This window comes from Aquarana catesbeiana, linkage group LG02 (genome assembly GCF_042186555.1).
Source record: "Aquarana catesbeiana isolate 2022-GZ linkage group LG02, ASM4218655v1, whole genome shotgun sequence".
Taxonomy (NCBI): domain Eukaryota; kingdom Metazoa; phylum Chordata; class Amphibia; order Anura; family Ranidae; genus Aquarana; species Aquarana catesbeiana.
This window is the reverse complement of record NC_133325.1, coordinates 518,166,540-518,191,294: the sequence shown is the minus strand read 5'-3', so window position 1 is coordinate 518,191,294 and position 24,755 is coordinate 518,166,540. Positions and strand designations below refer to the sequence as shown.

At 41.7% G+C, this 24,755-nt stretch overlaps 1 protein-coding gene across 4 annotated transcripts in view; it reads right to left on the bottom strand.

Moving 5' to 3' along the window:
* ELK4 (ETS transcription factor ELK4) overlaps positions 1–24,755 on the bottom strand; it is a 119,024-nt gene that overhangs the window by 22,736 nt on the left and 71,533 nt on the right. For 3 of the 4 annotated variants that reach the window (XM_073615795.1, XM_073615796.1, XM_073615794.1), the window contains one exon: positions 22,150–23,046. In XM_073615795.1, the coding sequence (XP_073471896.1) occupies positions 22,150–23,046 (897 nt within the window). Of the gene's footprint in view, positions 1–16,334; positions 16,972–22,149; positions 23,047–24,755 lie in introns of those variants that run through there. The other variant, XM_073615797.1, reaches the window with a different exon arrangement.

Below are 24,755 nucleotides of genomic sequence, written 5' to 3'. Positions count from 1 at the left end.
GAGTATTGCTGAGTATGGATGGCTGAGCATGGATGGATGGATGAGTATTGCTGAGGATGGAGGGATGAATACTGCCGAGTATGGATGGCTGAGCATGGATGGATGGATGAGTATTGCTGAGTATGGATGGCTGAGCATGGATGGCTGAGCATGGATGGATGGATGGATGGATGGATGAGTATTGCTCAGTATGGATGGATGAGTATTGCTGAGTGTGGATGGCTGAGCATGGATGGATGGATGAGTATTGCTGAGTATGGATGGCTGAGCATGGATGGCTGAGCATGGATGGCTGAGCATGGATGGATGGATGAGTATTGCTGAGTATGGATGGCTGAGCATGGATGGATGGATGAGTATTGCTCAGTATGGATGGATGAGTATTGCTGAGTGTGGATGGCTGAGCATGGATGGATGGATGAGTATTGCTGAGCATGGATGGATGAGTATTCCTGAGCATGGAGGAGTATGGATGGGATGGATGAGTATTTCTGAGCCTGGATTGGATGGATGGATGAGTATTTATGAGCATCGATGGGATAGATGGATGGCTGGAATGGGCACAGATAAGTGCTGCGGGAAGTACACACCCAGCCCACAGCTCTGCTGCACCCGATCTCTCGCCTCACACTGTACCAATAGGTACGGGGAGGGGAGAGAGGAACCGGACGTGACGCCGCTTTGTTTACAAGTGATCGCTTCGTCATTTGGTAAATGGCCGCGGTCATTTACTGTGGTCCATGATACGCCGGGTCCTCTGGACCCGGCGTTCACGGACATTCCCGGGTGCGCGCCCCCGGGGGCACACGGGAGCAAAATTCAGGGAGGACGTCCATGGACGCCCTCCCAGAATAAGCCAACCGCGCTGTAGCCATCTTTCGGCTATGGCCCGGATGGCATGTGCTTAACCTCCCTGGCGGTATGATTATTTCAGATTTTTGTGTATCAAAGCGGTACAATTATTTTGAATAGAAATTTGGCGTTTTATATTGTAGGCCTGTAATACTTAGCAATAACACACTTAAATCTGTCCACCAAGAGTCTAGTAGATATCCCGGGTATGATGAAGTTTGAAACACAAAATCATAAAATTATAATATAATAAATAATTTTAAAAAATAATAATAATAATAATAATAAATTTCCCCACGATTCACTATCACTCAATTCTGCAAGTGTTCTAATTTACTATCGCTGTTTTCTAGCTGGTCTAAAGCCACTTTTGAAGTAAAGGGACACTTTTTGGTTGCTATGGACAATCTCAGGTTTCCAGGCAGGAAGAACAGTATATATAATATAAAACTGCATGCAGGGCGTTGGACAAAAGGGATGTGAAATAATTTCATACAGTACTGTAATCTGTAAGATTACAGTACTGTATGTGTTATGATTTTTACATTTTTTCAATTAGCCGACAGGCTCCGCCCCCGTGCGTCGCGACGCTCGCAGGGAACCGAGCCTGGCTTCGGGCAGAGGACACAGCCCGCAGACACCGCGGGGGGACATCGCAGGATCCTGGGGACAAGGCAAGTATACCGCTCCAGGATCCTGCAATGCAATCCCGAGGCTCAGGGTTACACTAATGGTGCTGAAATTTAACCCCGAACCACACTCGGGAATACCGTCAGGGAGGTTAAGGTAAGAAGTAGGTGGTGGGATTGTAATGAGGGAGGTGTGGTCCAGGCTGGTAAAACACGCCCTATCACACCCTTTTCTGTGATGCAAAAACAGAGAATGATGGGAGCGGACCTACAGGAAGTGATACAAGCAGAAAGAATGTTTTAAAACTCAAAAGATGAAATTTCAATCTTTTTGGATAAGGCAAGTGAGAGATAAAAACATTGGGATTTATTATGAAAAATGAAATTCTGCCCGAAAAGGTGACACTGAACAGAGTGGTGGCGGAGAAACGGAAAAGATAAATATGTGCTGAGTATAAGGGAGATTAAAGTGGATCTAAACCTGGAATTTTTTTAGATGAAGACTTCTACCTGGTATAGTAGGGGATGTCAAGTCATCTGTGGTCAGTCTTGCCACGAAGCATTAACCAGCTCTGAGCAATCCTCTTGTCTTTTTGTAGCAAGATAAAAAAAATGACATATTTTGATAAGTTTGTGTCACCACATCCTCCACTGCGGTAACGGACATCTGATTCCTTTATCTCATGAACGACATGAGAGAGAATAGTGTTAAGATTCCAGCTTCACATCCACCTCCCTTTCTTCTCCAGCTCTCCCAGGATTGGTTCTCCACACCTCAGGGCATGCTGAAGTCACGTGGTGCCCTTCCTGAGTTTTGACTGGATGTTACTCAAATCCCAGGAATAGGTAGGAGAGTGTAGTATACATTAACCGCTTCCTGACTGCCTCACACAGATATACTGCGGCAGAAGGGCACGTACAGGCAGATTAACGTACCTGTACGTTGCCCTTCAAGAGGCGGCTTGCAGGCGCGTGCTCCGGGAGCTCCGTGACCGTGGGTCCCGGGGACCCGATATCCGCTGGGATACCCGCGATCGTCTCACGGTGAGGAAGAACGGGAGAGATGCTAATGTTAACAAGTATCTCCCCGTTCTGCCTAGTGACACTGTCACTGATCAGCTCTCCCTGTAATCGGGAGCGCTGATCAGTGATGTGTCACACACAGCCCCTCCCCCCCCACACTTAGAATCACTTCCAGTGACATTTTTACAGTAATCAATGCAATTTTTTAGCATTGATCGCTGTATTAATGCCAATGGTCCCAAAAATGTGTCAAAATTGTCCAATGTGTCCGCCATAATGTCGCAGTCATGATAAAAATCGCTGATCGCCGCCATTACTAGTAAAAAAAAATTATCAATAAAAATGCCATAAAAGCATCCCCTATTTTGTAAACGCTATAACTTTTGTGCAAACCAATCAATAAATGCTTATTGCAATTTTTTTTTACCAAAAATATGTAGAACAATACGTATTGACCTAAACTGAGGAAAAAAAATTTTTTTTTTAAATATTTTTTGGGGATATTTATTATAGCAAAAAGTAAAAAATGCGTTTTTTTCAAAATTGTCGCTATTTTTTTGTTTATAGTGCAAAAAATAAAAACCGCAGAGGTGATCAAATGCCACCAAAAGCTCTATTTGTGGGGGAAAAAAAAAGAACGCCAATTTTGTTTGGGAGCCATGTCGCACGACCGCGCAATTGCCAGTTAAAGCGACGCAGAATCGCAAAAAGTGCTCTGGTCAGGAAGGGGGTAAATTCTTCAGGGGCTGAAGTGGTTAATACTGTGCCATTACTTTATACTGGGTGAGTGGTGGGTTTACATCCACTTTAATGCAAACTGGTTGTTTTGCTCTGAACGGGCAAAGCAGAGTTTTGCTTTCAGAAACACAATTTTATCTCATCTCTAAAACAATGTAGTAAAAAGGTATCTAAAAGTCTCATTTATTGTTCTGCATCTTTGTTTTTGCTTTTTAAACATACACAATTGAAATCCTAGCTGTATTTATTAACAATAATCTACTTGTATTCATTAATTTTTGATCATCTTTTATAAGTCACTGAAAAATATTTGGATCTCATTAGGGCTGAAACAACTAATCGACATAATCGATTTGTTGGTTACGTAGGTCTGCGAGTACCTGTGTATTGTCTTGTTGAGTATTAGTGTCAGGAAGCTAGTTGGTAGGTAATTTGGACAGGGTATAATCCCCAATCCTCATTAAATTAATAGGTACGATGCCAGGCGGGTGTGGAGAGGCGACTAGTTTTACATCTTGCATGTATGCGTTCCTTGATCATCCGATGGAGGGCGAATACTGCTGTGCAAAATGTAAACACATTGTTTCCCTGGAAGCCCAGGTTCTGAATCTGGGGAAGCAACTGTCAGCACTGAGAAGTTCCTCATACTAAAGGAGAGCCAGGAACGTACACGGCAGGTGTCCGAAGGGGCCAGCACAGAGGCGGGTGAAGACAAAGAGGTGCAGGCACTAGGAAAGAGTAGATTGGCAACAGTCAGGAAGGGTAGAGGGGGAAGAGCTAGGGAGGCCGATCCAGGGCTGGAGCATCCCAATAAGTACGCTCCATTGAGTGACATTGGTGAAACCAGTCAGGGAACAGAGCTGAGGGACTCTCCTAGCTGCCAGGGGAAGAACTCCTCCAGTGAGAGTGGGGGGAAGCGAAGGGAAAGGAAAGACAGATTCTGGTGGTAGGGGACTCAATCCTTAGAAAGACAGAGAGGCCAATTTGTAACAAAGACCTGAAGTGCTGAACTGTATGTTGTAGACAGATTACTGGGAGGAGCTGGGGAAGACCTGGCTGTCATGGTGCACGTTGGCACGAATGACAAAGTCAGAGGCAGATTGAGTGTCCTAAAGAACGATTTTAGGGACTTGGGAGCTAAATTGAGGAAAAGGACCTCCAAGGTAGTATTCTCAGGAATACTACCAGTACATCGAGCTACACCAGGAAGACAGAGGGAGATTAGGGAAGTAAACAAGTGGCTGAAGAGCTGGTGTAGTAAGGAGGGGTTTGGGTTCCTGAAGGACTGGGCCGACTTCTCAGTTGATAACCAGTACTATAGAAGGGATGGACTGCACCTAAAAAAAGTAAGGTGCAGATCAGCTGGGAATGAAGATGACCAAAAAGTTGGAGGGGTTTTTAAACTAGGCGACGGGATGGGGGGGGGAGGGTGCAGAGGTAGAGATAGTCAACACGAAACATATTCCAGAGGGTAGTATTGGGGGCATTAGTGATAGGTTGACCAAAGCACATGAACCCAAGGTTAGTATAGTAGCAAGTTCTAGTTGCAATCTCGGAACAGCAAAATAAGAAGATAACATGCAACCGTCTAAACTGCATGGCATGTTCACCAATGCCAAGAGCCTGGCGGACAAGATGGGTGAACTAGAGTTACTGTTGTACGAGGAGGATTTGGATTTTTTGAGAATTTCAGAGACCTGGTTCAACAGCTCTCATGATTAGCTGGCAACCATTCAAGGGTATACCCTTTATCGCAAGGATAGAGAGGGTAAAAAGGGGGGAGGGGTATGCCTATCAAGAATAATGTACAAGTGAATGTGAGAGATGACATCACTAAGGGAGCTAGGGAGGGGGTGGAATCCTTATGGGTAAGAGCTCCAAAGGGATGAAGCTAAGGGGAAAATAATACTGAGAGTATGCTATAGGCCCCCTAACCTGAGGGAGGAAGGGGAAACAGATCTCCTATCACAAATTGGATTAGCAGCAAGGATGGGAAGTGTTATCCTAATGGGGGATTTTAATTATCCAGACATACACTGGGCGGAGGGAACCACGCATTCATCAAAGGCTCGCCAGGTCCTAAATGTCTTGCAGGACAATTTTATGGGTCAGATGGTAGACGCACCAACTAGAAATAAAGCGTTACTGGATCTACTGATTACCAACAATACAGACCTGATCACGGATGTGAAAATACAGGGCAATTTTAGGTAACAGTGATCACAGGTCAATTGGCTTCAGTATAAATCACACAAATAGGAAACCTAAGGGGAATACAAAGACACTGAATTTCAAAAAAGCCAACTTCCCTAAACCTTGCTATAAGGCATACATTGGGATAAAATCTTAGGAACAAAGAAGATGGAGGAGAGATGGGTTTGCTTTAGGAGCATATTAAATAAGGGCATTAGCCAATGCATCCCATTGGGTAATACATTTAAAAGAGCGAACAAAAGTCCTGGATGGCTTAACTCTGTAATGGAAATTTGTAAGTTCTGTATATAATTGTATTGTATTTTGTATGTATTGCACTCTGCCCTCACTGTGCACACGGCACTAATAATGTTTTCAGTAAATGTTTACATTCTTTCGAGTCCTGATTAGAATTAGCCTGCCTATGTAACGCCCCTTGTTACCATAAATGTACAATTGTAATATTAATGTGATACCTACGTAATCATGTGCATAAAAACCTTCAATTGCGTCATAATAAAACAGAACAGTAATTTGGAAAGATGCTGAGCGTATCTTTTGTGTCTGTTCCCTACTGCAGTAGTTATTATTAATTTGGAACCACTAATCAATATGAGGATAGGAGTTGCCTATCATCAATTCAACCGAGTCATGCATGGCGAGCCAGCCAGGAGGGGATTCCAGGTGACCCTGAGTATCCGAAACGAGGAGCTTGAGACGATCCGGGAATTTCTGATAATCAGCCGGCTGAGGTAAGCCTTTTGCTTACATTTGAGTTATCAGACTTCCTTGATCGGTAAGGCATTTTCGGGACAAAGGGTACCTATTTTACTCCCCTTAATCGAACTGTATTGATTGGTGGTTATATGTTATGTTGTCACTGTCTACTGTCCATCGGAGTGTTATAAATAAGAAAGGGAAGAATAGTGCTGTTCACAGGTATATGTAGTACATCTGCTAGATAAAGTAGTTTAGAGGCAAGAGGGTATAGGCACAAGTAGAGAAGAGAGAAGACTGGCCAGTCATTATGGGCATTGAATTAAGTAAGGGAATGAAGGGTAAGAGACCCTCAAAAATGCCCAGCGCAAGAGAAGCGCTATATATGAACCGAAGGTGCGGTTCCGCCTATACTGAGCCCCTAGATTAATGGTTAAAGTGGACAGGGATCCACAATGGGTAACTGGGTTACCAAAGTCCACAGGGACTAAGAATCATGCAGAGTAAACAGCTAGAAAAACAGCTATCTATGTGAGCAGGATGGATCAAGGGTGACATTAACACTAGAAAAGAAAAGGGACATTTTCATGTTAAGTTGTGGGATGAATTTGGAGTCAGGCACTATAACTATTAAAGTCATAAACAGAGAAATGAGAGGTAAAACAGAATACTTTATATGTTGTCAGAGAGGGAAGATGGGATGAGTACTCTGGCTGCCCATCTGATCATAGAAGCTAGATATAAAAGATATCTGAACAAAAATAAAGAAAGTAGAATTTAGACAGGAAAATATTAATGAGAGTTAAAAGAAAGTGAGAGAATGATATGCACATGTTGTGTACAAATGGGAAAAATGTATGTGCGAATGCTGGGACCTTTAGTTCTATTGCTTGTGTGTGCCATGTACGCAGATGTGACCCCCTCCTTTGTGCTCTCCTGAAAGAAATGTGGCTGGGATGAGAGGTTAGTGATAAGCTGGAAAGACACCATGCCAATTTCTGTTTTTTAGACAAAACATTTATAACAAAATGTGCCGGGTTAACGAATCTAATGGTAAACAATGTGATCACAATTATTTTGAATCTGTTTTCCAAACACGGTAAAATGAAGGTTACATTTAACCGTGTATTACACAAATTGAATATCCTTTGATAGTGGAAACAGTGCATTTAAAAAAGGGAAATTAAGTAAAATTAAGTAATAATGAGTATTAATTTCTAATATGAGTTTAACAATTATATAGATATATTGAAACTGGTTTAGACAACCTTTGGTTGGAAATGAAATCCAGGTTATTGGGGAAATTTGTAAAAATGGGATTAGTTTAGATTAAGATAACAATTTTGTAATTTTACATTTATTCAATAAGCTCTTATTGAGAGAAAAAAAAGATTAAGATGAGGTTGTTATTTTGAATAAAGCTGCCATAATATTTAACAAAGCCAAGATGAATGGGATACATAAGAAGTTCTTCTATAAAAATGATATTGTAAGGTTTTTGATAATAACTTGATGTGCGGTCCATGATGTAAGAGTAATAATAAATAAAATTTAAATATAACAGTCCCATCACATCAAGTCCACACACCCTGTTAGGATAGATGCCACCTGCAGCCAGTTGTGTTATAGTTTTTGATGCTTTCTGGTCCATCATACAGATTCTTGGTCCTTTTGTTTTTATTTATTTTTATTTTTGAAATCCAAAGCAGAATGTGTGGATTATGAAATGATGTGCCCCTTTTTCTTGTAAGTACAGTGGTATAAGCAGAAGAATATTTTGGATTTATGGGCATCTCTCCATGACCGCAGGGTATTGTTATCATTTATTATAATATTGCCAGGAAGAAGTTGTCTTTTGAAACATGAAACTGGAGTTCTTACACAAACAGTGTGATAGAAAACAAGCCATTGTAATATATTCATGCAAGCTGGACCCAGTAATGAATGGTTCATCCCGATATATCAGAGCTGTAGCTTTTATGCAAAGGTGCTATTAGACAAAGTTAGATATTGTTTTGGTCAAACATTTAATTTTTAATGGTCCGACATTCTGTGCAGCAAATATACAGATAACTAAATGTTTGTCTAATGAAAGGTTTAAAATATGAGTTTATTTATGTACAAATCTAACAATGAAAAATGTGGACATTTATTCAAAAGAAAGGAAAAACCACATGTGTTAAATTGATGGTGTAGGAATCAGCTGCTGTGAGCCCAGTGCGGGACACACTCCCTGAAGACCCAGATATTACATTTTTTGTAGATTTGAGTATGCAGTTTATCACCCAGAAAGATACTCTGTATTCAAAGTCATTGGATCCTTTTTCCCCAGCTCAAGAAGCAGAGCTCCATGTTTTAGCAAAGCCTGTGAGCTATAAAAAGAGTGTATATTTATATAGATAGTCGAGATATAGAGAGCTTTTGGTTCCATTTAAAGGGCCAGAAGTTTGTTTTTACTTCGGCAGGTAAACCAACCAAGCATGCCAAGTTAATTTGATTGGCTGTTTTCAGCCTTCCAGGTTCTTGCTGAGGTAGCCATATTAACTTTCACACATGGAAGCAGACCAGGTGACTCTAAGGATGCTGCATTTACAGCCCCGGACACTTGATGGGTCTGTGCAACTCACAGATTCCACCCTAGTTCTGGCCCAGTATAGCTGGGATTAATAATTCAACTTTAAGGACCCCAGAACGAGAAGAACAAGTGGTCCACAGGGGGCAACTTCTTATGAAACAGGACTTTGGAAAAGGTGATCATTTATGTCTGCCAGCCACTCTTTTCCCTTCAGCTTGACACATGGACCGTGTCATGAGTCACAAGAAGTTATGGCTGCCTTAGTAAATGAGCGTGGGATAGAGCCAGGGTTCACCACAGTTGTTTTTATAACATACCACTTCTTGTTTTACCTGTTACCAAAGGTGTTACCAAAAGCTGAACATCCCTCCCAGAGATTACAAAAAAGATATATCCAGATGCCCAAGTCAGGATCTTACAAATATGCATTTTGTCTGTTTGGACGTGTTTTTTGGATGTCCAGTGGCAAATGCTACTGCAAAGGCCACAGTAAAAAGTGTTATCAGAAGTAGTTTGTAAGTACAGAGTGCCAGAAAGTACAGAGAGTAACAGAGGAAATCATTTTTTATAGGAGAGTCCTTACTAGAAGTTTTGCGGTTTTATTTTTACACCCCCTACTGTCTACAATGTAGCGGACAAAGTAGAGTAAGAAACTAGAAAACTTTTGCCTGAATGTTTTCTTAAATTTTATCAAGCCCCTAAGGGGATGTTGGACTCTCTCCCTATGAGATTTTGTTTGGGAGTGTGTTACTCACTTGCTTATATTTTGTCTCAGCAGCTGAAGTCCTCCATTCGGATCTCACGGAGAATGCTGATGATCTTTTAAGGTTTTTTACAAACTCATTTATGTGTTTTCTCCCTAATTCCAGATCCTAAAAGTTTGGAAGGATCTAAAACTAAAGCCAGGTGACTTTTGGATTGTTAAGAGACATTTATATATAAGGAAATGTTTGGAGACTCAATACAGCATCTATTTCATTTACAGTTTTTGCAAAACTTGAAGGAAAAGTCACCTGGATCCACACCAGACACTGCAAAAATGGCTAAATTAAAGAAATCTCTGTGTTTGATTTGTTTCCCTCTTGTGATCACAGTCTAGGGTACTTTTTGATTCAATTACTTTAATTGTAAGGGATATATATATTTGAAAAGTAGTTCAGCCAAGTTGAAGTCATATTTGTCTTTTGTGCGTCTTCCATTTCATGTAGAATTGTCTGTGTTTACATGTGCTGATAAGTCAGCATGTCCACAATTCAGCTAGAAGGCCATTCTGGCCACAGGAGTGTACAGCCAGTACTCTGTAAATATGTCTTATCAATCATTTGTTTTTCACAATGAAAAGTCATTTTGTAATGAAAAAGTTGCTCAGCTATTATTTTCTCCACAATGGAGTTTTTGCCTCTTTGGCCAGGACTACCTCCACCTAAGCGTGTGGAGGTTCCAGGTTAAAGGTGATAGCAGGTACGGTTAGTGATCAAAATATTGATCAAAAGAGGGGAGACTGTAATGGAAATTTGTAAGTTCTGTATATAATTGTATTGTATTTTGTATGTATTGCACTCTGCCCTCACTGTGCACACGGCACTAATAATGTTTTCAGTAAATGTTTACATTCTTTCGAGTCCTGATTAGAATTAGCCTGCCTATGTAACGCCCCTTGTTACCATAAATGTACAATTGTAATATTAATGTGATACCTACGTAATCATGTGCATAAAAACCTTCAATTGCGTCATAATAAAACAGAACAGTAATTTGGAAAGATGCTGAGCGTATCTTTTGTGTCTGTTCCCTACTGCAGTAGTTATTATTAATTTGGAACCACTAATCAATATGAGGATAGGAGTTGCCTATCATCAATTCAACCGAGTCAACTCCAATGTAAAAATGCATATAAAAGCAAAGGAGAAGGCCTATAAAAAATACAGGGTTGAGAAATCATCCTCAGCATTCAGACTTTATAAAGAACACAACAAGAAATGTAAGGGTGCAATAAGGACAGCTAAGATAGAACATGAAAGACACATAGCGGAGGAGCGCAAAAAAAATCCCAAGAAATTCTTTAAGTATGCAAACAGTAAAAAAGGGAGGACAGACCATATTGGCCCCATAAAGAATGAGGAAGGAAATCTGGTTACAAAGGATGGGGAGATGGCAAAGGTATTGAATTTATTCTTCTCCTCAGTCTTCACGAGGGAATCGGGGTGCTTCAGTAACCAAAACTGGAGTGTTTATCCTCATGACACATCACAGGAAGCACCTCCATGGTTAACAGGGGACAGAATTAAAATTAGACTTGGGAAGCTTAACATTAATAAATCACCAGGACCAGATGGCTTGCACCCGAGAGTACTTAGGGAACTCACTCAAGTAATTGCCAGACCATTGTTCCTAATTTTTACTGACAGTCTACTGACTGGAAAAGGTACCAGCTGACTGGAGAAAAGCCAATGTAGCACCAATATTTAAAAGGGCCCAAATACATCCCTGGGAATTACAGACCAGTTAGCCTAATATCAATAGTATGTAAACTCTTGGAGGGGATGATAAGAGACTATATACAAGATTTTAATGAAGAATAGTTCTTGCCAAAATAATCTATTAACCTTCTATGAGGAGGTGAGTTGTCATCTAGAAAGGAACGGCCCGTAGACGTGGTGTATCTGGATTTTGCAAAAGCATTTGACACAGATAAACTTTTACTGTACAAAATAAGGTCCGTTGGCATACAAGGGCGAGTTTAGAGGGTAGTGATAAACGGGGAGTACTCAGAATGGTCAGGGGTCGGTAGTGGGGTCCCCCAGGGTTCTGTGCTGGGACCAATCCTGTTTAATTTGTTCATAAACGACCTGGAGGATGGGGTAAACAGTTCAATCTCTGTATTTGTGGACGATACCAAGCTAAGCAGGGCAATAACTTCTCCGCAGGAAGTGGAAACCTTGCAAAAAGATCTGAACAAATTAATGGGGTGGGCAACTACATGGCAAATGAGGTTCAATGTAGAAACATGTAAAATAATGCATTTGGGTGGCAAAAATCTGAATGTAATCTATACACTGGGGGGAGAACCTCTGGGGCAATCTAGGATGGAAAAGGACCTGGGGGTCCTAGTAGATTATAGGCTCAGCAATGGCATGCAATGCGAAGCTGCTGCTAACAAAGCAAACAGAACATTGGCATGCATTAAAAAGGGGATTAATTCCAGAGATAAGATAATTCTCCCGCTGTACAAGACTCTGGTCCGGCCACACCTAGAGTATGCTGTCCAGTTAAGGGCACCAGTCCTCAGGAAGGATGTACTGGAAATGGAGCGATTACAAAGAAAGGCAACAAAGCTAATAAAGGGTCTGGAGGATATTAGTTATGAGGAAAGGCTGCAAGCACTGAACTTATTCTCTCTGGAGAAGAAACGCCTGAGAGGGGATATGATTTCAATTTACAAATACCATACTGGTGACCCCACAAAAGGAATAAAACTTTTTTGTGGAAGGGAGTTTAACAAGACTCGTGGCCACTCATTAAAATTAGAAGAAAAGAGGTTTAACCTTAAACTACGTAGAGGGTTCTTTACTGTAACAGCAGCAAGGATGTGGAATTCCCTTCTACATGTGGTGGTCTCAGCGGGGAGCACCGGTAGTTTCAAGAAATTATTAGATAAGCACCTGAACGACCACAACATACAGGGATATACAATGTAATACTGACATATAATCACACACATAGGTTGGACTTGATGGACTTGTGTCTTTTTTCACCCTCGCCTACTATGTTAGCCTATTAGTTGGCTAACAGTGCAGCACACATACAGCTCAGAACACCATCCATATATACAGTATACACAGTGCAGCACACATACAGCTCAGTACACTGTCCATTAGGGGTGTTGAAAATAATCGGCGCATCACGATGCAGCCTTTAATGATTCTGCATCGATGCAGAATGTAGCTTAATTGCAATTGCTCATGACGTCATCCCGTTTCCTCCCCCTTCCCTCACAGAAGTATCATGGCTGGGATGAGTCTGTGCTGTTTCACATCCTGCTACTGATGACATGTGCAGGTGGGCTGGCTGCGCCCAGTGCTGTTGCACCACCGTTGGATGATGTGTCCTCAGGAGGCGGGCGCTGCAGCACATCAGCCCGTCATCCTTAATGTATGTGGGGGGCGAGTGTATAGAAGTGGCACATCCCCTACTTCTGCTGGGCGTATCCAGTCTGTGTGTCTATCACATTGAGGGCTGCACTCCTTTTTCTGTCTAGTTTCTTCCTGAGATTTCCCCATGATCTTCCCCTCTGGAAACATCCACCGATCTGGAAGCAGTATACTTCTTTCTTTATTGCCAAATGTTTTTTTATCCAAGTTGCTACTAAAAGACTCGCCAATGATTTGTTAAAGTGATACTAAAGGGTATTATTTTTTCTTTAAAATAAAAAAAGATATCATACTTACCTGCTGACCTTCTCCTGTAGTATGCCTGCAGTCTCTGACCCTCTCCTGTAGTATGTTTGCAGTCTCCGACCGTCTCCTGTAGTTTTTGGGGGGAGCCTGGAGCTCCTCTTTAACCACTTAAGGACCTGCCTCGTTTTGGATTTTAGGTGTTTACATGTTTAAAACAGGTTTTTTTGCTAGAAAATTACTTAGAACCCCCAAACATTATATATGTTTTTTTTTCTAACACCCTAGAGAATAAAATGGCGGTCGTTGCAATACTTTTTTTTTTGCACCGTATTTGCGCAGCGGTCTTATAAGCGCACTTTTTTGGGAAAAAATTAACTTTTTTTAATAGAAAAAAAAATAAGACAACAGTAAAGTTAGCCCAATTTTTTTATATATTGTGAAATATAATGTTACGCCAAGTAAATTGATACCCAACATGTCACGCTTCAAAATTGCGCCCGCTCGTGGAATGGCGTCAAACTTTTCCCCTCAAAAATTTCCATAGGCGACGTTTAAAAAATTCTACAGGTTGCATGTTTTGCGTTCCAGAGGAGGTCTAGGGCTAGAATTATTGCTCTCGCTCTACCGGTCGCGGTGATAGCTCACATGTTTGGTTTGACCACCGTTTTCATATGCGGGCGTTACTCGCGTATGCGTTCCCTTCTGCGCGCGAGCTCATCGGGACGGGGGTTTTTAAACAATAAAAGTGTCACTTTTATTCCTACTACAAGGAATGTAAACATTCCTTGTAATAGAAAAAAGCACGACAGAACCTCTTAAATATGAGATCTGGGGTCAAAAAGACCTCAGGTCTCATATTTACACTAAAATGCAATAAAAAAAAAAAAAAAAAAAAAAAGTCATTTAAAAAAATATGCCTTTAAGAGGCATGGGCAGAAGTGACGTTTTGACGTCGCTTCCGCCCAGCAGTGTCATGGAGACGAGTGGGCGCCATCTTAGCCTCACTCGTCTCCAGGCACAGGACGGAGACGGATGTGATCGCCTCCGCCGCTACCGACGGCTCCGGTAAGCGGCGGAGGGCACCGGATCGCGGCGGGAGGGGGGGGCCCCCTTTCCCGTCACCGATAAAATTGATCTCGCGGCGAATCCGCGGCAGGGACAACTTTTATCAGAAAGCTGGCCACCACACGAAAACGGGGATACCGGGGTATCCCCCTTCAAAGTTTGGACGTACATCGTCGTGCAGCGGTCCGGAAGTGGTTAAAGTTGTTGTCTGCTGTGTTCAGAATTTGCTACATGCAGGGAGGCGTTTTTTTTTTTTTTAAGAGCAGATAAAATAGTCTCTCCGGCGCCCCCTCACCTCTGGCCACATGCGGTATTGCATGCAATAGAAATCAATGTGGAACAATTTATCTTAGTTTCCATTGACTTCTATGGGGAAACTCTCTTTGATATGCGAGTGCTTTGAATTAGAAGCACTCTCCTGGAACGGATTATGCTCTTAATCCAAGGTTCCACTGTACTACTTTAATATAAGAGATTTATATTCCCCTCCACCCTTCATATCTGACTCCCAGTTAAAATACACAAACACACACACACAGACAATCTCACAAAAGGGAGTACACCCCTCACATTTCACATTTTTGTTTTATTATATCTGGAAAAAAAAGAATTGTTGCTCTACATAAAGTTTGCATAGACCAGGGGTAGGCAACCTCGGCCCTCCAGCTGTTTTGAAACTACAAGTCCCATGAGACATTGCAAGACCCTGGCAATGACTCCTAGAGGCAGAGGAATGATGGGATTTGTAGTTTCACTACAACTGGAGTGCCACGGTTGCCTACCCCTGGCCTAGGCTATAAGAAAATTGCTAAGACTCTGAAACTGAGCTGCAGCACGGTGGTCATACAGCAGTTTAACAGGACAGGTTTCACTCAGAACAGGCCTCACCATGGTTGACCAAAACAGTTGAGTGCACATGCTCAGTGTCATATCCAGAGGTTGTTTTTGGGAAATGGACATATGAGTGCTGCCAGCATTGCTGCAGAGGTTGAAGGGGGGGCGTCAGCCAGGCAGTGCTCAGACCATACGTCGCACACTGCATCAAATTGGTCTGCATGGCTGTCGTCCCAGAAGGAAGCCTCTTCTAAAGATGATGCACAAGAAAGCCCGCAAACAGTTTGCTGAAGACAAGCAGACTAAGGACATGATTACTGGAACCATGTTCTGTGGTCTGATGAGAACAGAATAAACTTATTTGGTTTCAGATCGTGTCAAGCGTGTGTTGCGGCAATCAGGTAAGGAGTACAAAGACAAGTGCGTCTTGCCTACAGTCAAGCATGGTGGTAAGAGTGTCATGGTCTGGGGCTGCATGAATGCTGTCGGCACTGGGGAGCTACAGCTCATTGAGGGAACTATGAATGCCAACATGTACTGTGACATACTGAAGCAGAGCATGATCCTCTCCCTTCGGAGACTAGGGCGCAGGGCAGTATTCCAACATAATGACCCCAAACACACCTCCAAGAAGACCAGTGCCTTGTTAAAGAAGCTGAGGGTAAAGGTGATAGACTAGCCAGGCATGTCTCGAGACCTCAACCCTATTGAGCATCTGTGGGGCATCCTCAAATGGAAGGTGGAGGAGCGCAAGGTCTCTAACATCCACCAGCTCCATAATGTCATCATGGAGGAGTGGAAGAGGACTCCAGTGGCATCTGTGAAGCTCTGGTGCCCTCCATGTCCAAGAGGGTTAAGGCAGTGCTGGAAAATAATGGTGGCCACACAAAATATTGACACTTTGGACCCAATTTGGACATCTTCACTTAGGATTTGTTTCACTTAGGGTTGTTGCCAGCGGTTTAGAGAGTTCTTTGTCATGAGGTGCCATGTTGAACATCCAGTGACCAGAGAGAGAGAGAGAGAGAACACCAAATTTAACACACCTGCTCCCCATTCACACCTGAGACCTTGTAACACTAACGAGTCACATGACACTGGGGAGGAAAAATGACTAATTGGGCCCAATTTGGACATTTTCACTTAGGTGTGTACTCACCTTTGTTGCCAGCGGTTTAGACATTAATGGCTGTGTGTTGAGTTATTTTGAGGGGACAGCAAATTTATACTGTTATACAAGCTGTACACTTGCTACTTTACATTGTAGCAAAGTGTCATTTCTTCAGTGTTGTCACATGAAAAGATAGAATAAAATATTTACAAAAATGTGAGGGGTGCACTCACTTTTGTGAGATACTGTATATCTCTTCTGTCAGTTATTCTCAGAGTGGATCAGATATTTAGATAAAGCTGGGTTATTTATATCTGCCACTGTATATAGATATTCAAGAAATTGTCTTTTTTTAAACTTGCATATTAACTAAATTAAATACCACACTTTTTATTTTATTTTTTTTAGGTTTTTATCCGATTAATTGAAACAATAAAAAGAACGGCCAACTAATCCATTATGAAAATAAGTTGAAGCCCTAGATCTTATACATATGCATTTTATTTTGTACAATAAAGTTCTGTTTTGAATACTTTTCATTTTTGACAAAACATTTATCCCATCTTTAATTCTAAAGTTTCTACAAAAAAAATAAAATAAACTGTTTGGTATAGATAGATTCACTTCAAGGACAAACCAACTGTATACATTTTTAATTTTTGGATAGAATGAAGAAAGGTTAGAACCCTTGTCAGGTTTAACTGCTATCCAGGGCTCCTTGTCGGGATAGATTTCTCCTCACTTTTTGTTCTGGCAACAGAAGGTTAGAACCTCTGAGAGATTTATTTTCATTTTATGTTCCAGGGACAACATTTTACCAGACAAGTGAGATATAATCTGAAACAGAGAGACAAACAAAAGTGGACTAGATTTCTTCTAGCTGTCCCATACTTAAACACATTTTCACCTGTCTGTGTTGCCGTTAGAAAGAATTACCCTCACTTCCTGTCCTGGAGGAAATTTTTTTTTCCAGATAGGAAGTGAAGTAATCTCTACAACAAAGCAGTAAAACCTGACAGAAGTTCAATATTTCCCCACTCTATCCAAAATTAAAAATTAAGTTTTATCTAAAGATACCCCAAATGCTAAAAATGTAAGTTTTATCAATATCAAAAATTCCCTAGTTGCAATCACTAAATTAAAGCTTTTCAGAAAGGACTGAAACATATACCCTTGCACATTACATGTTAAATTTACGATATGTGCATATTTCAGTTTTGTTAGTCTTAAACTACCTAGATTTTTTTTCCCCCCAATATCTACCAAGCCTTTTAGCAGCTAGATCTCTGTGACTGAAATCCCATGTCTAAATACTATAAGGCAGGGGCTACAACAGGACATACAAATCCTTAACAACATTGTCCCCCCTCACTAGGGATGCCCTTACAATTTGGTACCGCAAGAGAGACACCCACTCACTATCCTCGGAACCTAGCCCCCTCACTCCCTTGTTTGATAATCCAAACCTCCCAGAAGGGCACTCAACCCACTCATTAGACACTTACAACAGAGACTCATGGCCCACTGCACGCCAATTCGTTGATCACACTCTGGGCACATTTATAACCGCCCCAACAGACGTTATCTCCAAAATGACATGGCTCACTCGTGGACACCTAAACTCCTATTGCAAGACACTGCACGACTCCAGACAAACTCATAGACCCTTGACCGGGTTCGAACAACTATGCACCCTTTCTGAAACTCCACGACACACCTTATCATTGATATATAAATTAATTAGACCATACCCACGAAGCTCTACCTAGCTATACCTCTAAATGGTCAGTGGAGGTCGGGAAAGACATAACCGAGGTGGAGTGGGGGAAAGCCTTCCTCTTCACGAACAAAACCTCCATATCATGCTATACACAAGAGAAAAACTATAAATTATTGTCGAGGTGGTACCGGGTCCCAACTACTCTCAGGATCATGTTCCCATCCAACTCAGACAGATGCTGGAGATGCAACACAATGGAAGGTACTTATATACATATCTGGTGGGAGTGTGATGTTCTTCTCCAATTCTGGACTCAAATTTTTCAGATTTACTCAGACATTTATGACAAGCCACTGCTATCACCCTCTATTGCCCTCCTATCCCTCCTATCCATCCTCCCAGGGACTATCAAATCACAAAAAAACGGCCTTTTGAAATTTTTTGTTAGTGCGGGTAGACAACTCATACCCAGACATTGGAAAACTACTACGCCCCCCACCCTAATTGAGTGGGTAGGGGAGGTAAACAATTACATGCTAATGGAAGAAATGCAGGCCAAAGCTCTAGACAAGTATGCTAAGTTCTCTTTTGTCTGGAGTATCTGGAGGAGTTACTCTACCTCAGACAAACTCAAACAAAGACTATCGGCTAAGAACTCCACTTAGGAGCTGAAAAAGCCATACCCATTATACCTCTCATTTAAAATGAAGACCTCATATGTGGACCGAGGCTCGCTGTCTCACTACCCCTCCCCCCCTCCTCCCCTTCTATCATCTTTCTATTCTACACTTATTTCGCTTTCATCCATTCTGTCCTTCCTTTCCTTTCTTTTTTATATCTCCGATATATCTCTCTTGATGCAATATAATTATAGGATCTTCTATGTAAATAGAGATCTAAAAAATTGTTACTAACCACACTCTTGAAAACTTATATATAAGTTTGATATTCCGGACTCCCTGTGTCCAGGGGTGCAGCAGGCTCCCAAAGGGGCACCCCCACACAGGGTAGTTAATGCTTACCCATCAACAAACACCTGTTATACGGGTTTATCGTAACAATTTATTTATAAAAACCCTCGCATTTGTATACGATTGCACTATTTCAACACTTATAAGAAGCATTTGTTTATTAGGAGACTATATGTCAGGTAACTGGCACTGTTTACACTCCTTCTGTTTATTATTTTTTTTTTTTTACTTTATTATTCTCCTGTTTTTTATATGTTTATATACTTATAAAAACCTCAATAAAAACTTATTGAACCATAAATACTATAAGGCAGGCATGTCCAATTGCAGCCCGCGTTCCGGTTTAATACGCCCCCTGCTGGAGATTTGGATATATACCGTATTTATTGGCGCTGCCTCGGAGGGGGCAGGACGATTGCAGTCAGGGAATCTCCTGTTTAATCGGCAGCATCTGTAATAGGAAGTCCCGTCTCCTGGGTCGCCATTGGACGACTGTCCTGTCTATCATAGTAGGTGGGACTTTGTATCAAAGAGGCTGCTGTGTAAACAGGAGATTCTCCTGTATTGAATCTGTCGGCACTTGTCCCGCCCCCTTCCCTGTCCCCTCCGAGGCTGCAGATGGGCATCGATCAGGCTGCACAGATTGCAATAGTGAGGCTGCATATATGCACTGACCCTTATTTTGCTTCACAGTTCTTTATTTAAAATTCCATCTTTTTCCTGAAACTTCCCTCTTAAAGTGAAGGTGTGTGTTATACGGCGATAAATATGGTATATCCAAATAACACGCCCAAGCTCATCCTTAGTCCTGAGCAGCACTTTGGGATTCGTTGGGGGGCACAAAAGAGAATATATATTAGGGTTGTCCCGATACCGATACTAGTATCGGTATCGGCACCGATACCGAGCATTTGCCCAAGTACTTGTACTTGGGCAAATGCTCCCGATGCTTCCCCCGATACCTGGAAGACAGCTGTGATCGGCGTGTGGGGGAGAGTTACAAGATTCTCCCCCAGCGGCTTTCACCAGCTTTAGTGACATACAGCGGTGATCGCTCACAGCTGACTGTCACTGCATCCTCCTCCATGCCCCCTCCGTTCCTCTGTGCCTCTCCGCTGTCCCCCTCCGTTCCTCTCTCCTCCTCTGTGCCTCTCCGCTGTCCCTCTCCATGCCTCTCCGCTGTCCCCTGCATTCCTCTCTCCTTATCTGTCCCCCTCCGTTCTCCCCCTCCGTTCCTCTCTCCTTATCTGTCCCCCTCCGTTCCTCTCTCCTTATCTGTCCCCCTCCGTTCCTCTCTCCTTATCTGTCCCCCTCCGTTCTCCCCCTCAGTTCCTCCGTCCTCCCCCTCCTTCCTTTGTGTATGGATAGAGTCAGCTGACTCTGTCCATTCACATAACTGATACATTGTAATCTCCTGTGATTACGATGTCTCAGTTTATGAATGGAGAGAAGCCGCTGTCTTCTCTCCATTCATTCTCAGTGCAGCTGACGCTGCAGAGAAAGGGACTAGGAAATCTCTATCCTCTGTCTCTTTCTCTGTCTCAAGGGGGAGATATCAGAGGTCTGTTAAGACCCCTGATATCTCACCAAAGCCCCCCAAAAGGGCTGATTAAAAAAAAAAAAAAAAAAAACACACAATAAAGAATAAAAAAAAACAAAAAAAAAAACACACACACACACACACCGTTCACCCCCCCCCCCCCAAAAATAGCAAAAAAAAAAAAAAAAACTGTCACGTGACATTAAAAAAAAAGTATCGGTAATCGGTATCGGCGAGTACTTGAAAAAAAGTATCGGTACTTGTACTCGGTCCTAAAAAAGTGGTATCGGGACAACCCTAATATATATATATATATATATATATATATATATATATATATATATATATATATATATATATATATATATATATATATATATATATATATATATATATAAAATAGAAAGATAAAATAACATGCTCAAGCTCATTTCTTCAGAACACACAGCCACAAAGGCAAGAGAATTCTTGTTGGGCAGTGCATTAGTGTTTGGACGAACACACTTAGACCGAATTTTAATGGTTAAAAGAATGTCAGGCAATATGGTCGGCCCTCGCGCATGTTCACTTAAAATTTGACCCTCTTTGAAAAGAGTTTGGACACTCCTGCTGTAAGGGGTTGCAAGCCATTTATTGGAAAATTCACTATATACCTGAAAATGTGCCAACATCTAAAGATTGATGTGAACACGACAGGAAGATCTTGCCATATCTCTAAACTATAAGAAGCCAGAGGAGGGCTAACCTCAACAGCCTCCACTTGTAATATATCACTTTTGGTTCTTTTTTTTTTTTTTTTTTTTTATACAGTGGGGAAGACTTGACGTTTGTCACTTTTTTTAAATTGGTCTGGGAACCCTATGGGGAGATTTATGACCTGTGAGGCCCAAATATGGGAGGGTGTAATTGTCACCAGGAAGGGGCTGATGAGCAATAAAAACCATGCATGAAAAGCCTGTTCTAGCTATGATGATATAATGTACACAGAAAACTTTGACAAATTACACCCCATTCACACTTGTGCGACTTGTCATGCAACTTTGAACATCATGTCATATGACAAGTCATGCCCCATGTTTTCCAATGATGATCATTCATATATGTGCAACTTAAAGTCACAGCATCTTTAAAGTAGTTCATGCACTACTTTGGTCAGACTTTCATGCAACTTCATAGGACTTCAATGTTAACCTTCAAAAGTTGCTTGCAAGTTGTACCTGATTGTTTTACATGAAGCAGTAAAGTCACATCCAAGTCGCATCCATCCAAAGTTGCATAAAATTTGCATCAAAGTTGAGCTAAAGTTGCACTTGAAAGTCACCCGACTTTGGAGTCATACCAATGAGAATAGAGTCTTAACTAGATTTTTAGTTTGGGTGCGGACAAAACAAAGATTGTGGAGGACAGGCGTCTCCTAAGCTGCCCATAAATGGATTAAAATTTCAATTCATCCACGGCTCTTCTCGCTGGACAGAAGTCAATCTAGCAATCGACTTCTGTCAAACAGGACTGCTGAAATTTTTTTTTTTAATCAATGGCCTGCAACCAATCAGCTGCTGATCGGTGTATTCTGACAGCAGAGTCGTCCCACTGTTAGAATACAATGGTGCAGTGGGGAAGATTCCCCTATCCACATTGACTGTGTTGATGGGGAAAGTCATGTAAACAAAAACAAACAGACTACTCTCTTCAAAAAGCCATGAAATGCAATGCAACACAGTGTAACAAGGACTAGCCAGAGTTTTAGTTCAACTGAAGCCTAGACAGATTAAAATAATCATTACCTGGGAGAAGAATGCTGGTGTAAGAGATGCTGTGGGTAGTGAAGGGCTGAGAATACCCAAGGGGTTAGAATCACTTGTGGTGATTACCAATGTGGGAGTCAACTCTAGCTCCTTAGGCTTTTTAGATTTTCCAGTCTTCATATCCAGCACATAGCGTTCAGGTTCATGCTCAGTTTCGAGGTCAGGATCAAGTTCTGGTTCGGGATCATATTCAGACTCTGGACCAGGCTCAGGATCTCCCTCCTGCACCTGCAATTTTGGTTCCTGAACATTCGTATTTACTTCACCTGGAAATTCAAGGGACTGCGAAGTTACTGATTCCAAATCTGTGTCAATGGTCATATCTTGATTAGACGTCAAAGCAGATGATAACGTTCCAGAAGGCACCAGAATGGGCGAGATACAAGTGGTTGGAGGAGGAAGACAAGAGTTAATAGTTATATCTGGAGGAGGCTCTGCAGGTTTGTTTCGAGGTTCCGGGGGTTGGGGAGAGTCTGATGGAACAACAGATGCAGGATCTGGATTTCTGGCTGGTGTTGTCACAAACTTAATCACTGACGGGGGTGGCTCTAAGGCCACTTTCTTCTCTGTTGGATTTTCTACAACAGCAGGTCTGAACAGCTTTACACCAGCTGTATTCAGTGAGTTAAGGGTAAACGATGTGTACAGACCAGAGTGAATGTAATCATTACGTCCTGACGATTTAGCAGAAGGACATGGCAGTCGCTCCTTGTTACAGTTTTCTTTGTCTCGCAAAATACAGGTGTTCACGGCATCAACTGAGTTCCCATCCATTTCTTCTCCTCTACCCAAAGCCAGTGGATCCATAGTGAGGATGTCCGGGTATGAGACAAACTTGTAAACAAACTTTTGCCCATTTACTTTTTTGATAATATTCTGAAGAAAAGAAATATGGTTAACAACACATTCCTTCAATAATTTAAATAACACAAACAAAAATGGTAAGTTTCAGCAATTGACAGTGAAGTAACCAAATACTTCAAAAGGGTGTTAAACCTTGGAAAAGTTAAAGTTGATATTCATCCATAACTTTTCATAATAAAAAGGGCTATGTCTAGTTTTCATTGGGGTTTTATTTCCTTTGCTTTTTGTCCCAGTAATGGTGGTTACCAAGAATGGAAACAAAAGGGAAGTCTCTTCAAAAAGGACACAACAGCAACATTTTTTAGTAGTATGGGGAAGACTTAAGACAGGGGGAGTAGTCACAGAGAGGGAATTTGTTTGCAAAAGTATAAAAACAGTTAAACCCATCTTTTATCTGCTTCTCTCTCTCTATCTTCATTGCTCCTTCACAGGAAAATCCCTTTAGACTTGTCCTTGGTGATGGATTCTTATCTGCTTTTGCGAACAATTACCTTTTATGACTTTAGCCTGTGTCTATCCCCCTTCTCATGTGCCCTCTGGAATGCCCTCTCTGTCTGTAACAAGCTCACTTCTGTGCCAATCCTTCCTAAATCTCTCTCTCTAGCCATCTCGATTGAGACTCACTGTATTCGTCCGTTTTTCACAAATATTCTGAGGATTGCAGTGATTTATTGGCCTCCTGGCCCAGTATCACGCTTCCTTGTGGACTTCTCTGCTTGATTGCCATACTTTCTCTCCTCTGAAATACCCACTATCTTTCTTGGTGACTAAGCCCCATACACACTATCAGTTTTTCTGCTGAGTTTTTCCTTCAGATTTACCAAAACCATATAATATGAGGTCAAACCTTAGGAGTTTCAATGTGTATGCAATCAGGCAGGCCCTTGCACTACATGGTTTTGGTAAATCTTAAGGAAAAACTCAGCAGAAAATCTGATAGTGTGTATGGGGCTTAGAGCCCCATACACACCATTAGATTCTCTGCAGATTTTTCTCTTTAGATTTACCAAAACCATATAATATGGAGGAGGTCAAACCTTAAGACTTTCCATTTGTATGCAATCAGGCAGGCCCTTGAACTACATGGTTTTGGTAAATCTGAAGACAAAAATCTGCAGAAAATCTAATAGTGTGTGTGGGCTCTAACATCCTCAACAGCCCAGCAACATCTCAACTTCACCTCATCTTTCCACCCAACACGATGGACACACACTTCCTCTTTCCGTGATGGAAACACCCTTGACCATGTATTCTCCCATCTCTGCACTCCTGGCAACCTCAACACCAGTTCTCAAAAAGGATATCGGGGAACTGGAGAAAGTGCAGAGAAGGGCAACCAAACTGAAGAGGCATGGAGGAGCTCAGCTATGAGGAAAGATTATAGGAACTGAATTTATTCACTCTTGAGAGGAGGAGAATAAGGGGGGATATGATCAACATGTTCAAATATATAAGGGGTCCATATAGTGAACTTGGTGTTGAGTTATTCTCTTTACGGTCAACCAAGGGGGCACTCTTTACGTCTAGAGGAAAAGAGATTTCATCTCCAAATACGCAAAGGTTTCTTCACAGTAAGAGCTGTGAAAATGTGGAATAGACTCCTGCCAGAGGTGGTTCTGGCCAGCTCAGTAGATTGCTTTAAGAAAGGCCTGGATACTTTCCTAAATGTACAGAATATAACTGGGTACTAACATTTATAGGTAAAGTTGATCCAGGGAAAA